Below are 15,971 nucleotides of genomic sequence, written 5' to 3'. Positions count from 1 at the left end.
TTGTCACATAAAGTTTGATAGTGTACAGTAGGCAGAGCTTAACAACAAATACTATCACATGACAGATTACTCAACTTTCAGACTTAGTTATGAACAGGGAATCAGATTTTACTAAGATCATAACACTGAATATTATTACACTGCAGGATCTAAGGTGGCCTGTTCTCCTGGGCATTCTAAGCGGATCTTCCTGGCTGAGTTTCGTCCAGACTCGGACACTCAGTTTGTGAGTGTTGGGGTGAAGCATGTCAAGTTCTGGACACTAGCTGGTGGTCAATTGATCTGTAAACGAGGTCTGATGAATAGTGCTGGGCAGAACACTCAAGGGGTCAAGATGCAGACAATGTTGTCCATTGCATTTGGAGCTGTAAGTTGTATCAAAAGACCTCTTACAGAAATCGAACAATAAACCCGGACAATAACCACCAGGACAATACCCACCCATTATGGACTGTACCATTGTTAAAGTTTAGGGTGTATGACAATGTTAGATGGTTTTTTTTAATCAATCTCTATAATAGAATGAGGTTACATTTGTTTACTTCCAATTTAAATATGAATTGTTTGGAAATTTAATTCAGTAGGGTGTTTTCAGTATAAGGTGAATATCCTTCTTATTTTTTATTAAATTATTATAATATCTATCTTCGTACACAATGACAAAACATAACAATAATAAATGTAATATTTGATAAAGGCAAACAATTATTAAACAATAGTACAAATTTTCAAAAATTGAATTTCCAATTACTCTTTGCATTTATATAATCTTAAATTAAAATGAATAATCACTTATTTAAAAATACATACATTACTGTGATACTTATTAGTCTAATGTACATGGAAATTAAGATTGTTTCATTTCTTCCATCGATTTGGTTTGTCATATATATTAGTGCATGTTCAGGATTTATAATCTTTGTGATACTGTATGTACTTAGCTGTATTGGTAATACTGAATAGTTGATATAAATAAGAAAGATTTTTTACTTATAATACTGCAAACTGGTAGTCACTGCAAGCACTCAACTGAATTAAATTCAGGCGTATATAAATAGGAAGTAGCAAATGTAATCTTTTTGTATTGTACAGAGATTTATAACAAAAACAAACATTGGCATACACCCCCAACTCTGACAATGGTACAGTCGTGGGTCCATAATGGGTGGGTATTGTCCTACAGTATTTTTTTTTATGGTTCACATATCTTGTGAGAGTTTAGTTTTGTATTAGTAATATCCTTGTTATCAACTGTTGTCATCATTGTCAATTTGTATTCAAAATAGTTTTAATGCTAAACTTGCCAGCATAACTAAAAGGTTAAAAACTCTGAAGACTTTTATGTTTGTCTACTAAAAACATTAATAAACAGGATCCCAGCTTCATACTGACCTGTGTTGGGTACCCTACTTCTATTAACTTTTATTGTTATACTGTATGTTGGAGTGAGTGGCGAAGTGGTTAAGACAGTCGAACCATATATCTGCAAGGGTTTGAGGGTCACTCACTTCATGGTTCTGGTGGTAATATTTGAGGACTATAAACTGTAGGGCCAGTATACAAAAAATGCTTGTCTACACTTTAAAGAACCTAGCAATCCTTTGAGACGAGTAGGAAGTTCTAATTCTTACAAAGTCACTGTCACAACCTGGAGAGAGATTGGTTCCACCAAGTGTATTTGCCCAAGAAATTTTACACGACGACGACCACACCCGGTCAAGACTAGTCGTATTAGTAGTATGGTTATAAATGTATTACTATTATTTTCATTATGGCTCATTTACCAGCAAACATAAGCATACAATTCAAAGCTAAATTTTCTCTAAGATGAATTTTTAAAAATTACAATGCAAAAGATAAGATGTTAAGTTTGTTATTAGCACATGTGGTCCTGTCTCATTTTGCACCCTGTTGTTTTGTAGTATGTGTTGTTTTTTATAAACAGAAGGGGACCATAAAGTGAGCTCAGCTGCTCATCTGGCCCTACCATAATATTAAGATATTACTTAGTTATCACTATTCCTTCTATATTATAGTGAAATAATGAATGAACTGTTTTTTATTGTTGTCCACTTTATACCCCTAAGACCAAAAATGGATTACTTGTCTGGGTTTTTTTTATTACATGATTTAAACTACTAAAACATTAAAAAAATGTTATACGTATTTCGAATAGAATAGAATGATTAGACCGCAAAATTAGGTCTAGATGAAGATAACAAGAAAGCAGAAAAGACCTGTTGGAAGACCAAGAATAAAGGGCACAAAATAGTAGATCGCACTGTCTAAAGACGATGAAGCGTGTTATTATGTATAATATTTATAATGTATATTTGTTTGCAGAATGATCAGACATTCACAGGTTCAATGAGTGGTGATATATATGTTTGGAAAGGTAACTTGCTCAACAGAGTGGTTGAGAAGGCCCATCAAGACGCTGTGTTCTGTTTATACACTACACTCAGGGATGGTCTCATTGTATCTGGAGGCAAAGAGAAGTTGTAAGTAATAATAATAATAATTTATTCGGAAAACGCTTTTTGAACAGCGGCACACATAATAATAGTGCATCCTTAAAACAATTAAACATGCAATATAAAAATATATGAGTATAAAAAATAAAGGTAGACTAGATTAAAACAGATAATATTCTGATAAAACGGAAGTTCGATAAAACCAAATTAAAAATAAACTGTAATACTAATACCAATTAAATGCAACCCACATACACAACCTTGGACACTAAATTAGCATATCAATTAGTGTATGAACAAAGGGATATACAGTACTTAGAATCTATGTTAATATATACGCACTCTTGTCTACCAGCAAAAAAAATAAAAATAAGGAACAATAGGAACCCAAATTAGGGACATCAATAAACAGGAAAGCATAGATTAGGTTAATTCAGCTGTAGAGAATTATTCGATGACTGTAAACAGAATTGATAAAAATGCAGTAAGATAACTAAACCAAATTACATACAATATAAAATATAAAAATCATTCAATAATGTTAGACTTGAAACTTTGTCTTAAGGCCCATGCTTTCTTAAGATATGATTTGCAGAATTTATCAAGAATGTCATGGACTTTGTTTACCCTATTAATCGACATTGTTGGAATGAGAACAGAACATCACCACCTAGTATAATAATTAAAATAACCTCTGAATTATTTAACTGGAGTGAATTCCACAAATCTGATAGACCAGAATCATTAAGGTTTTGTTCCAAGCATTCAAATTCTGAAATTCGTACTTCTTGTAGTACTTTACAATTTAACATAAAATGATATAAATCTTCAGGTTCATCCTTACATAACATACAATTACCAGTATTATTCATATCCCATTTACTTAATCTACTTTCAAGTTGAAGAGTGTGTGAGTAAAAATAAGTATACAGTATAGTTGCAAAGTTCTGTATTTTGTAAAACTACTACATTATACTTAGGGAACAACTCAAAAACTAAGCTCAGAAAAGTGTAATCTCCTTTAGAAGGGGATGTGGGCGTTATACCTGATGACCAATGTGTAGTACGTCTGCCTTTCAACATAGTTCTTTTTCTATTTAAATACATTCATGTTGTATATTTGGGCTTTGGCATTCCCATTATTATATAAAGATATATTTTGCATCAATTTATTAATGTTTATTTACGTTTAAAATTAAATTACACGTAATTATTGTGATATCTCATAGGAGTAAAGATGGAGGCTCTGTTAAGATTTGGGACCAGGAGATGAAACGTTGTCGAGCATTCCAGTTGGAAACGGGCAATAAGATCGATGTTGTCAAGTCTGTCTGCCGTACAAAGGTGCGTGTAGAAGTTGTGAATAAACTGTTCAGTAGCTTGTCCAGTTTCGTATAGTAGAACAAGTATTTGAGTCCTTCAGTCTTCTGGTTAGATAGAATTTAACCCTTCACCTTTAACCCCAACAATAAGACTTAATCCTCAAACATTGTTCAGTCGATTGTCTGGAATAGACTGTAAGCTGAAATTATTGATGCACCAAATATTAGGCTCCTTTTCTATTTTAAACATCTATCTAGTTTTTGTTCAATCCCTTCTTTCCTCTCAGTACAAGATCAGTAGGTCTCTTCCCCCTCCTTTATTAATCAATCATAATATTTACCTATTTTAAAGGGCAAGATAGTTGTGGGTACCAAAGAGAGTGAGATTATAGAGATCACAGAGAAGACGACAAATACAAAGAAGCTTCTGCAGGGTCATGGTGAGGGAGAGATGTGGGGGTTGACCTCTCACCCTTCTAAATCCATGTTTGCATCAGCCAGTGACGATAAAACCATTCGAATTTGGGACATTCAAAACAAGGTAAGAAATAAAGTGTAATTGTCTTTTTTCTCAAGGTTTAAATCACCTATTATTTTAAAAATCATTATAATATTTTATTTAGCTAATTGAATATCATTGACTTCTACAATTTATAGGGTAGCAATGCCTTAAACACTACTGTAGTAAGTATAACTGAAATGTTGTAATCTACAGTACAGTGTAGATTTCAAAATTGATATCCAAAAGAGTGGTTGCTAAATTGAATTAGTGTGTTTGTTTAAATTAATGTAGCAATGTTTGATTCATACTTTTCATATTCATTTATATATTCAACTCACCCATTTTACAATAATAATAATATGGCCCCCTGCCTCGTTTTACAATATAAAAAATTACAAATGTTGGACACATAACATTGACCACAGCCATACTACAAAAAAACTACTACAGTACTACAAAAGACAATGTCAACAACAATTTTACCAGTGAGAACAATTTCTAACCCTACAATTAAAGGAATGATTATAAGGCAGTTGTTGGGACACTGGTCACTATTGGAGAAATATTGCCCCTATGGACCGTTTAATGCTTTATAATGCATTTCACGTATAATGCAAACAAACATTCTTTTCTTGTGTTTCGTTATTTAATGCTACCAGCTAATTTTATGTCTAGACTGGATTAAAGGGCTTTTGTGAGATGTTTTGAACTAATTAGCATTGTAACTGAGTTTATATTCTTATAAAGCAGCTACCAGCTATTTGATGTATTAATGTTTGTCTAGTACTAAATTTTAGTTTCATGTGCTCAATGAAATTTATAAATAGCAACTTAATAGGAATTATTAAGCATTATGTATTTTTTACGGTTACAACATAAATGTTTACTACCCAATTGAAGTACTGTACTGAAGAACATGACACGCTTTAAAGTTAAGTCATTGATTGATTGATTAAGTTCCTGGCAGACAAAAGTATGAAGTAAAGTGCCAATTAAGCTTTGTCTACACTATCAAACTAGTTTGACAAAATAAGTATGATGTGCCCAAATATAGTAGTGGAATTCCCAGATATGGTAGTGATATGACATCATCATGTCCATATATGGGCACATCACATTTTTTTTTCACATAAAGTTTAATAGTGTAGACAGAGCTAAAGATCTGTAAGTTGGTCCGCTTTGCCGCACTCCTGGGTTTTTCATGATTTATAATGGACATAATCAGAATTGTTATTGTTAAAAGATTTATTTTATTCTAAGGGCATCACATTATTATCCCGGCCATTTTTTTTATCAAACTTGTATGGAAGCATACTCCCATAATGTTGCCAGGACCCATTTGTACACCTGGGTGGAGAGAGGCAAATGTAAGTAAAGTGTTTGCAATGCAACAAGCATTGGACTCAAACTTCCGATCTCGCAATCAGTAGTCCAATACACGCTCTTTGTCCAACCTGTGTGCAATTCAGCCCAGTTATTACTGTAGGCTATAAGGCATGGGTCATTCCCACACATTTATACTTACCATTACCAATTAATTCATAATAATTACAGAAAATGTCGTACATGGCCAAGCTTGGAGCAGCTGTGCGATCTATTACGTACAGTCCTGATGGAGAGATGATTGCGGTCGGGCTTAAAAATGGAGAATTCATGGTAGTAGTTGCTGCAACGTTAAAAGTCTGGGGGAAGAGGCGGGATAGAAACAAGACAATCACTGATATCAAGTTAGTATTATTGTTGTCATTTAATATGAAGAATGCATGAAAATTCATAATGTTGTTTGTATTGATGTTTTTGACACAATGACCCTAGGGACTTTTAGATTAGAGTGAACATGCACAACGACGTTCACATCCACATAGGTCGTAGTCGGCTGTTACTCGTCGACAGATATATGAACATTTAGATTACCGTATGTGGACATGTTCATTGACGTGCCAGTGAACTTATGATGTAATGACCTTGGGATCATCTGATCTTGGATCATCTGATCTTGGATCATCTGATCTTGGATCATCTGACCTTGTAATCTCTAGTACAGTAGTGTTCTCAAAAATATAAAAGTTCCTACTGCTACCCTTGGGCTTACATTTTAAAGGTTATAGCAAATAGCAGATCCAGGATATTAAAATAGGAGGCCCAGGGCCTACAAATTCTGAAATGGAGTGCTGAACTTATTACCTAATGTCTCATCTTTTGCCCAGTTTAAATATAACTGTTATAGTACTAAATTAGTAGTTTAATTTACGCCGTGGCTAAAGATACGGTACCGTATTCTAACTTCTGTTTACTAAAGGTACGGTAAAATTGCATTACGTCATAACCAGCCAATGGGGTGCTGGGACGTGTGACGTCATCGTATAAGGACTTTGTGGATTTTTTTCATATCGCGAAAACAGTGATCAACCGCATTTTCTTTATGCTTTATTTATCGCTATTATCGCCATCGTGTGTGTGACAAAAACTAAATGTAGTCTACGTCTGTTATTATTGAAAAGCCAAAACATGTTGATTTTAATTCTAGAATACAGAAAACCGTTTCAAAAGAGGCCTAGGCTAGGCCTACTTACTACGCCTACTATAACCTCATTATATGAGTTTGTTTGTGTAGGGAAAGCGATGCCAGGCTGGGGCCAGCTGCATGTGTGCGCTGATTTCTGTGACTCGTTAGCCCTGGGGCTGCTGTCTAAATCATAGTATTTGAGGGCCCCTTTATTGTCCGCATTTGCTTGTTGTTTATGGTCACCATTGTAAACAAAGTTTAATAAAAAATATAGGCCTAAATAGGCCATTTGGAATAAAAATAAAACCCTCATCTGCAGCGCACACACACCCACGCAGCCTGGCGCCGCCGATAGGAATTCTCTACACAAAACAACAGAGACGCGATATGAAAAAAAATCTCAAGTCCTTATACGATGACGTCACACACGTACCAGCACCCCATTGGTTGGTTATGACGTAATGCAATTTTACCGTACCTTTAGTAAACAGAAGTTAAAATACGGTACCGTATCTTTAGCCACGGCGTTTAATTTAATTATTACAGAATGTGTAAACATACAGTAATGTAAACAAAACTGTAATACAAAATACCTATGTTAAGGTATACAATGCTAAAACCTGACAATTCATTGTGGTCTCCAGTCTAACCGAACTAACCACGTTTTTAGCATACTTCAATTATTGGTTCTAAAACTTTCAGCCAATCAGAAGCTTCATTTCAAGAATATATGCGTGACATTCTATAACTATATATTCTCCTCTAACTTACTTACTTAGTCTGGGACATACCCAAACTTATATGACTAGATTCCTCCATAATTTCCTATCTGCCATTGTGACAGACAGTTTCTCTCTCTCAAGAACGTATTCATTTAATTAATGTTTTGGTTTTTAAGATATGCTTCTAATCTAATAATACCAACATTAATTTACAGACTTTTGTTATACTAGTATAATATATATGTATAAATTATGCCAAACACAATGCAAAATATTTATTATTAATAACCATCTCAGATACATACCCTAGTTGTCTCAAATATTCCACAAAACATACATCTGACCACATTACCGAAACCCTGTGGTGTTGTTCCATTCACTAAACCTTATACAGTAGTATGTTTTACAATTGATAGAAACTAACAAATGTTGAAATATTATGTAAAATAAGACCAATTTTGAATCCAACCATATTTGTAGATTCAGTCCAGATGGTAAATACTTAGCAGTTGGCTCGGATGATGGATGTGTGGATTTCTATGATTTAACTCAAGGTCCCAGTCTGAATAGAGTTGGCTTCTGTAAGGGTATACCAAGCTTTGTCTTTCAACTCGATTTTTCAGCTGATGGTAAATTTATTCAGGTAAAGTCTTATTAATATACACTTTCAATGTCATTTTTCTATATTGTTGTGAATCACAAGACGACGGTAATTTGACCAATGCGACACGATTTCGATGTCTGTCTGTGGCATTATTTCCTTTACCTTAAAAATGGTCGCCATGTTGTTATCTATCTGTTATCTCAAATATTATATAACATGAAATCGACATACATCAGAACACAGTACAGTTTGATAAATTTATTATATTATTAATTAAATGAATAATTTTTGTTTTAATGTCTTAAATTGTTTCGAATACGAGAATCGTTTTTGAGTATTGCGTGAGTGAGTAGTGGATGCGACTTTAAACAGGAATATCTACTGTATTTGGCCAATTGCTGCCATGTCCTATGGTAGCTCACTTTTAAAGTTGTGATTATTACTCTCTAGTTATAATATAATAACTCTTTGGCCTTTCCACTTTGTCTTCTTAAATTTTGAACACTCGTTATCTATTTTATCATTAATTATTTGTTACAGGTTGGTACAGGGGCATATAAAAGACTAGTGTATGATGTACCAGGAGGTAAACCAATATTAGAAAGCACAGCCATTGACAAAATCACTTGGCAAACTTGGACTAGGTAAGTAATAAATAAAAATATGGAAAATTATTTTATTTTAATTAACTCTAATTAATGACCCTAATGGTCTCAACTCAAATATAATAACTGTATATGATAATTTTTATTTAGTGTTCTAGGTCAAGAGGTCATTGGAATCTGGCCTCGTAATGCAGAAAAAGCAGATGTCAATTGTGCGGTTGTTTCTGGAAATTCTAATGCAATTGCTACAGGAGACGATTATGGTTTTGTAAAACTGTTTGGTTTCCCATGCTCAGACAAATTTGTAAGCATTGAACTAATAGTTATTGTTCCTCTGCCTAGGAGATTATGTTTTGGCCCTGTATGTTTGTCTGTGGGTTTGTTTGTTTTTGGACAGCCTAGAAGATACTTTTCAATGGAAAATAAATGGTTAACACTTATATTGCTCTCTCTAACAGTTTTTTTAATCAAGATTTTTGTTTTGATGGAAACTGATATGTAATGATGCAACTACAATGTAACCCTCCTTTTCAAGAGATAATATTTTTCATTGAATTCTGAGCCTTAGTCTGTGTTAATAATTATAATTTATCGCTTTTAGAGGTGCTTCCAGAGTAATTTCTAGACAGGGATTTTTTTAATAATTTGATAGTCTGATCTTCCAATCACTCCAATAGTATCAGTGCTGAGAATATGTACATAGCACAGTACTGTTAGTATTTGTCACAGCCAGACATAAGATCAAAGAAATGTTACAAGTTCCTATCTTGGTAAGGCGAGCTCAGTGTCCTGTTGTTAGATTGCCTTGGTCAAAATACCCATAACTTAATTATATCATTATTTATGTATCTGTTTTGTTAGGCACCACATAAGAAGTATGTTGGACATTCAGCTCATGTGACTAATGTAAAATTCACATTTGATGACCGTTACTTGATCACCGCCGGTGGTGATGACTGCAGGTAAGCATGTAACAAACAAAACAAATTAAAAAACCAAGGGATTAGAGGCTTTAAATATACTGAAATAAAATATGACGATCTCTACTACTGGGAAATTGGAGTGTAAATTTCAGACGAGGCGAGTGCTTCCTCTGCCTCATGCGAGCTACGGCCCTGAAAACAATAATAATTCATATAAAGGACCACCATATTATAGCATGTAAAATCGGCTGGCATTGATAACTATATTTTGTAATTTGAAATTAAAGCATTCTTTTCTTTTTAGTTTGTTTTTATGGAAAACTAGTTGAAGTATTTATCAAGATTTTGCAACTAAAATAAAAGGCTGAAGATATATGATGAAAAAAACAGCATGTTAGATGGATAGCATGTTTTGAAAGCTGTCTGGACAAAATCAGTTTTCCTATCATTACTAAAGTAATAATTATTTATAAGAACAAAAAGATGGATACAGTAGAACCTATCCAGGGGACACCCTTATATATTAAAAGGACCACACTTTACTGTGATATTTTGAAATATATGGTTTAACACTATGGCCAACCCATATTCAGGGGACACTCCTATAAGGGAAAATATCTCTTTGATGTGGCTTCTACTGTATACCTCATCAAATAGATGTAACATTTTTTGTATGTGGTTGACATAATATTTATATTAAAATGTATATCTGCATTTTTTTTTTTTAATTAGATTAGATAGAATATTTTTAGATATGAAAAGTTTGTTGAATAATGTAATGTGCTTAATATTTGTAATAATTTAGAAATATGCTCTAAGCAAAAAATTATACCTTGAAAATTGCGGACAAGAATAAGATGTTCATTTCTGATTTTTGTGTCTTAGCACTGGCTTGAATGTGTGCCAAAATGTGCTCTAAGCAATTTAACATTCCAAAATAAATCTTTAAATTCAAACTTCAATTTACAAAAGCAAAAATCGTCAAACATAATTACCATAGATTTATTAAATAATGCATTTGAAAACTTCTATTGAATTAGAAATTACAGTACAGCCATTCCTTTTAGACACCTATTAAGGGGACGCTTAAAATAAATAAGGGCTAATATATGTTTTAATATTACAGCCAACACAAATCAACTCAATTAAGAAGACACTTTATTGGTTCCGTAAGGTGTCCCCTTAATAAAGGTTCTAACCTCATTACCTTGATATATTCTTAAGTCAATATTTATTCAGAAATATAATTTTAAGTATAACAGTTTAATAGTGTTGTGTTTTAACACAGAATAGGTTGATGGTGTTGGTCACGTGGCGTAATGGCTATGAGCGCTCACTGGCTAAACCCAGGGGCCCAGGGCTTATGGAGGCCCTGAGAATTAAAGTATGTCGAAAAAGGGCTATAAACACCTGATGCCTCCAGTGTTGGGGAGCCACTTATCGTTCCTAAACCAGGGGCCTTAGGCCTCTGCGTTACGCCACTGGTGTTGGTTATCCATGATGGATCCAAGACTTTGAAATGCTTATACTAATTGCGGGATCAAGGCCTAACAATGGTAAAATATGAAGTTGTATCTTTTTATATTTTTCTAAAATTTTAGGCACATACAGCACTCAATAACATAGTTTCTCTAAACTTATTAATATTGATTAAAATCAGACATTATTATATTGCCTGATAATATAAATACATTCTATATTGTAATTGTGAATTTATGGCACTGAAGGTGTATACATCAGAACCCCTACTCATAATTTTATTTATTTTTTTGAGAGGCGGCAGCAGAGAATAATGCTACAAAAATTGTGAAAGTATATTATAAATAAATTGATATACAGTAGTTATACAGAATACATGTTGTTTGTAGTCTGCTTTGATTTGATTTTTAGTATATATTTATTGTTGTAATAAAGAACACAGCAGTGTACATTTATAAAATCTGATATCTCTTCTAAGCTTATTCATTTCAATTAGTTATACAATCATCACATAATTTATAGTAGTGTATTTCTTTTTTTTTTTTAACGTCTAAATCTCTGTCTACACAATCATAGTTTTTGTGTCATGTCACATCACTGCCATATTTGGCAATATCACTACCATATTTGATAGTGTAGACAGAGCTTAATATAAGAAAGTGAAAATGTACACAGTAATTATTGTTGTTTAGGAGTATATTGGATTAAATTTATGCTTGGTTTCCACTCAAGGAAGTAAGCGTAACGCATGTTATTTGACCAATCACGAGCGATGGATTATTTGAGCTGCTGCTTTTCATTGGTCAATTCGCTTGAGTTGTTTCTACGTCCTTATGTTGACTCCTATAGTGGGAACCAAACTTTATGAATCAACACCAGCATAGTGGTGCAAATTGCTTTCAGGTGCCACTCTCGAACCCACGACCTATAATCACTAGCTTTAAATTATACAATGACCACTTTTTTGTTTTTTTTTCGTAATATTTATTCAACCAAAAAAAAAACATATTTTATTTAACATACATTTTAACATAATATTTTCCCCTTTTTTTGGTTAGGATCTGGTTAAGAAGTAATAAACTTGTATCAATCAGCCCCTTCATAAAATTCATAGAATTAGTTTATTAAGGAAAAAGGTAAACGCCATATTTAAACTTCAAATATATAAGTATGAAACAAAATATATATATGCAGAGAACATTTATATCTTTACTCATGATAATTTGACAAATAAAAATACTTTATACATTTCTTAAAAATTGTTACGGTTTTACAATACAACCAGTAAGTATATCATCTAAATCATTCCACAGAGTTGGTACTGAGTAGGTTAGGCTTATGCAGTATTTAGATTTGGTTAATCTAAGAAGTGGTACAAGCATCTCACGTGGATTTCTAAAATTATATTTGTTAATGTTAGTAGCTGTACAAAATAATTCAAGAACATAAAAATAGAGATTTGAATGTTATGAATGGATCAGTGATTTTAAGTACATTTGATTTCACTTAAATAATGGTTCAGAATGAAAATCAAGTGGAGCTCTTAAAGTGCATGATAATAAATTAAATAAGATATTATTGTAATAATTTGTAATGTATCCTTCTATGGTAGATAACATTAAGAACTATTCCGAGTCCAATTCCACTAAGCACAAAAAATAATACTTCTGATGCCCAGTAAGAACCAGTTGAATCTCTAAGTAACCCTGAAAAATACAAAAGTTCTTAAACATAATGCCCCGTAAAATAAAATGCTTGTTGATCATTTCAGTTCCATCAAGCCAATATCCACTTTTGTTCATGGCGCTGATGAAAAACCATAAAAGGACCAAACATCCTGTCTTATTTATTGTTATAAACGTTTTAATATGTCATTGGATTTAAAACAAAAAAAATTAGAAAGGTTTTCATTCTAGAAATATAGGATAATCATTTATGTTGTCTTTGATAAAAATAATATTTTTACAATTCAAATCAAGTCATGATAAAAACAATAACATCGTTGTATTGTTACGATATTATAATTATTATTGCTCTTACTAATCATGACGTCATTTGATTGGACGTGTGAAAATATCATTTTCATCAAAGACATCATAAATGATTATTCTATAAAAAGTTTTTATATTTCGTTTGTTTTATGTATAAATAAATATATTTGTTTATTTATCGTCGATCGTTATCGTCCTAGTGTAAATGGGCCTTTATGGTTACATTACTAGAATTTCCCCACGGACACCCATGACGGCGGCAATTTCATGTGAAACCAACCGAGGCGAAATGTACGTATACCGTACGCTATAGCCGGGACTATAGCATAAGAGGAACTTTGTTGAGTCCTAAAAGACAGGTGTCCTAAAAGACAAGTGTCCCCTTACTGTAAGGTGGAACTTCAATAGGGTGAATAATCAATTTTAGGAAGTGTGATTGTAGCTTTTAGCTGACCTAGTATTATGGTCGTAACTGTCGACTCATCTAATCCACTCCCTAAAGCTTTGTCTACACTATCAAACTTTATGTGACAAAACAAGTGTGATGTGCTCAAATATGGTAGTTGTATTTCTAAATATGGTAGTGATATGACATCATCATGTCCATATATGGGTACATCACATTTTTTTGTCAAATAAAGTTTGATAGTGTAGACAAAGCTTTAAACTTAAACTGAAACAGTTGGTTTATCTTGACTTTATTCATCCTGTTTGTCGCCAAATATAGTATACCTACAAACTATACACGATTGTTACTGAGGACAGATTTTATATTGCTACTGTAACAATTTTGCCTGCTGTAATAAATCTCAAAATAAATAAAAACGTTCTTACGTACCTGTTACAGGAATTATTATACATGATCCAAGGCCATAGAAAACATATGTCCATGCATACCCATAGGCAAATTCATCAGCATCAATTTCATATTTCATAAATAATGGTTTTACCGATTCTATCCATCTAGTAAAAAAACTGTACATGAAGATGTACAAAAACACTGACGCCACACTTGTGAATACACAACTGATAAATGTAGAAAAAGTTGCGATAAGAAAACACATTGCCAAGTGGATAAGTAAGTCAGTTGTAAAACACTTGTTGAAAACATAATGAAATGGTCTTCCAAGTAAACTACCAATGCCATAAATAATACCAATTGATTGACTTAAATACAGCGATGCACCACGCTCTTCCAGATCGTCTGTCATGGTTAGGATAATCCCTTCAGACGCAGCTTGCACACATGATACAACCAGCAGAGTTTGGAACATTTTGTTTTTAAACAATGAAAAATGACAAAGTTTGTAAATATTCAAGTTGTTGTCTTTATTCCTATTTGTTTTTTTGGGAGTTCTGAAAACTGAGCCACAAACAAAAATCTGATATGACAGGCCAGCATTAATAAGAAAAGCTGATTTCCATCCGTACAACATAACCACTATCTGTTTAAACAAATCAAAGCAGTTGTTAGCATATTTATATATAACAGATCTCTAGCTTGATTTTTACTATAGACTAACATTATACTTTTATTCCACCTTTCGTCTAAAGATGTATGATGAAATAGGCCTACAAATTAAAGAAGACGATGCCCAACACAAAAAGTAATATAAGAGTTGTAACTTCCGGCAAGAGTAAAAAGAGAAAAGGATAAAGAATCGTTAAGATCCGTCTTGTAGCCCTTGACATATGGCATATAATTAGTACAAATAATAAAAAGATTGTAGATTGACTGAACTATAATTTTAGTATTAATTGAGATCCGGGTCCAGATTGATTCCTAAATCCATCCATCTGTGGTTTAAAATTTAAAAACAAACAAACTTGATCACTGTGACCTTGTGTTTACCTGTGTCACTGGTGTTGAAATGATGGCACCAATACCTCTAATCACCAGCAATACTGATATTACAAATTCAAAATGCTGTTTGAAGTAAACATCTAAGATATAGTAGCTTACACAATTCGCCAAACTTAATCCAATTCCTGAAATTAAATTAGCCAGATGTGGACCCGTCACTTTGGACGATAGTCAATTTTTGTTCTCATGAATTAACATTTATAATTTAACAGCTTCCATAATACGTCACCTTTAAAATCTGAGAGCTATAACAAATTCAAATAATATTCAGTTTATAGGTGAAAACATTTGATCCAAGTTATTCACATTTTTTATGTTTTAATTCCTCAAAATGAAAATATTGGTATACCAGGTTACATTATTATTATTAATGCCTGAGCATTTGGGGAGAAAATCGGGCATGTAAAAGCGAGATGCGCACTTTTTAATGTGTTTCTTTTCAATTCAGGTGGCCATATTAGTTTTGTTTACATGTCTTCATAAAATGAAACATGACGATGATAAATTCAGAAGATAATGGTCTATATATTGCAATATAATTCCTGTCACTTTTAAGGTGATCTTTGTGAGAAGATCGACATTTTTTCAATTATTTAGTATAGAAAAACAATCATTTTATTTATTTATTCGACCAAATAAAAAACAATAATAACAGGTCAGGAAAAACAAAAGCCAACTAGGCCTAGGTCAGTAATAGTTCCTTTTTATATACGTTGAATATTATGCTCTGTCTTCATCAAACTTTATGTGAGAAAAAAATGTGATGTGCCCATATATGGACATCATGATGTCACTACTATGTTTGGGCATATCACTACCATATTTTTGCACATCACACTTTTTTTTTCTCAAACTAGTTTGATAGTGTAGACAGAGCTTTAGAGAAAGAAAATGTTAAACTAACCAATAAGTGTACATGCGATGATTAGTTGGTAGAAACTTGTTGACGTATAAATCAAAAAACTTCCAGACATCATTA

General features: G+C 32.8%; 2 protein-coding genes across 2 annotated transcripts in view; one reads left to right on the top strand and one right to left on the bottom strand.

The window, feature by feature from the left end:
* LOC140061355 (echinoderm microtubule-associated protein-like 6) overlaps window positions 1-11,604 on the top strand; it is a 33,115-nt gene extending 21,511 nt beyond the window's left edge. Inside the window, exons 26-35 of the mRNA XM_072107865.1 lie at window positions 147-367; window positions 2,344-2,501; window positions 3,704-3,818; window positions 4,149-4,337; window positions 5,853-6,025; window positions 8,007-8,169; window positions 8,671-8,774; window positions 8,886-9,039; window positions 9,597-9,697; window positions 9,963-11,604. Coding sequence (XP_071963966.1) covers window positions 147-367; window positions 2,344-2,501; window positions 3,704-3,818; window positions 4,149-4,337; window positions 5,853-6,025; window positions 8,007-8,169; window positions 8,671-8,774; window positions 8,886-9,039; window positions 9,597-9,697; window positions 9,963-9,987 — 1,403 coding nt within the window. The 3' untranslated portion in view covers window positions 9,988-11,604. The remainder of the gene's footprint in view (window positions 1-146; window positions 368-2,343; window positions 2,502-3,703; window positions 3,819-4,148; window positions 4,338-5,852; window positions 6,026-8,006; window positions 8,170-8,670; window positions 8,775-8,885; window positions 9,040-9,596; window positions 9,698-9,962) is intronic.
* Window positions 11,605-12,182: 578 nt separating this feature from the next.
* On the bottom strand, window positions 12,183-15,971 carry LOC140060795 (monocarboxylate transporter 12-B-like). Its single transcript, XM_072107144.1, has 4 exons — window positions 15,897-15,971; window positions 14,981-15,117; window positions 13,967-14,573; window positions 12,183-12,843 (listed from the first exon to the last, which is right to left on the bottom strand). The coding sequence occupies exons 1-4, from the start codon at window positions 15,967-15,969 to the stop codon at window positions 12,713-12,715; spliced, it is 948 nt and encodes a 315-aa protein (XP_071963245.1). The 5' UTR covers window positions 15,970-15,971; the 3' UTR covers window positions 12,183-12,712.

This window comes from Antedon mediterranea, chromosome 10 (genome assembly GCF_964355755.1).
Source record: "Antedon mediterranea chromosome 10, ecAntMedi1.1, whole genome shotgun sequence".
NCBI lineage: Eukaryota > Metazoa > Echinodermata > Crinoidea > Comatulida > Antedonidae > Antedon > Antedon mediterranea.
Note: the sequence above shows the minus strand (reverse complement) of the source record. Positions and strands in the feature narration are given on the sequence as shown.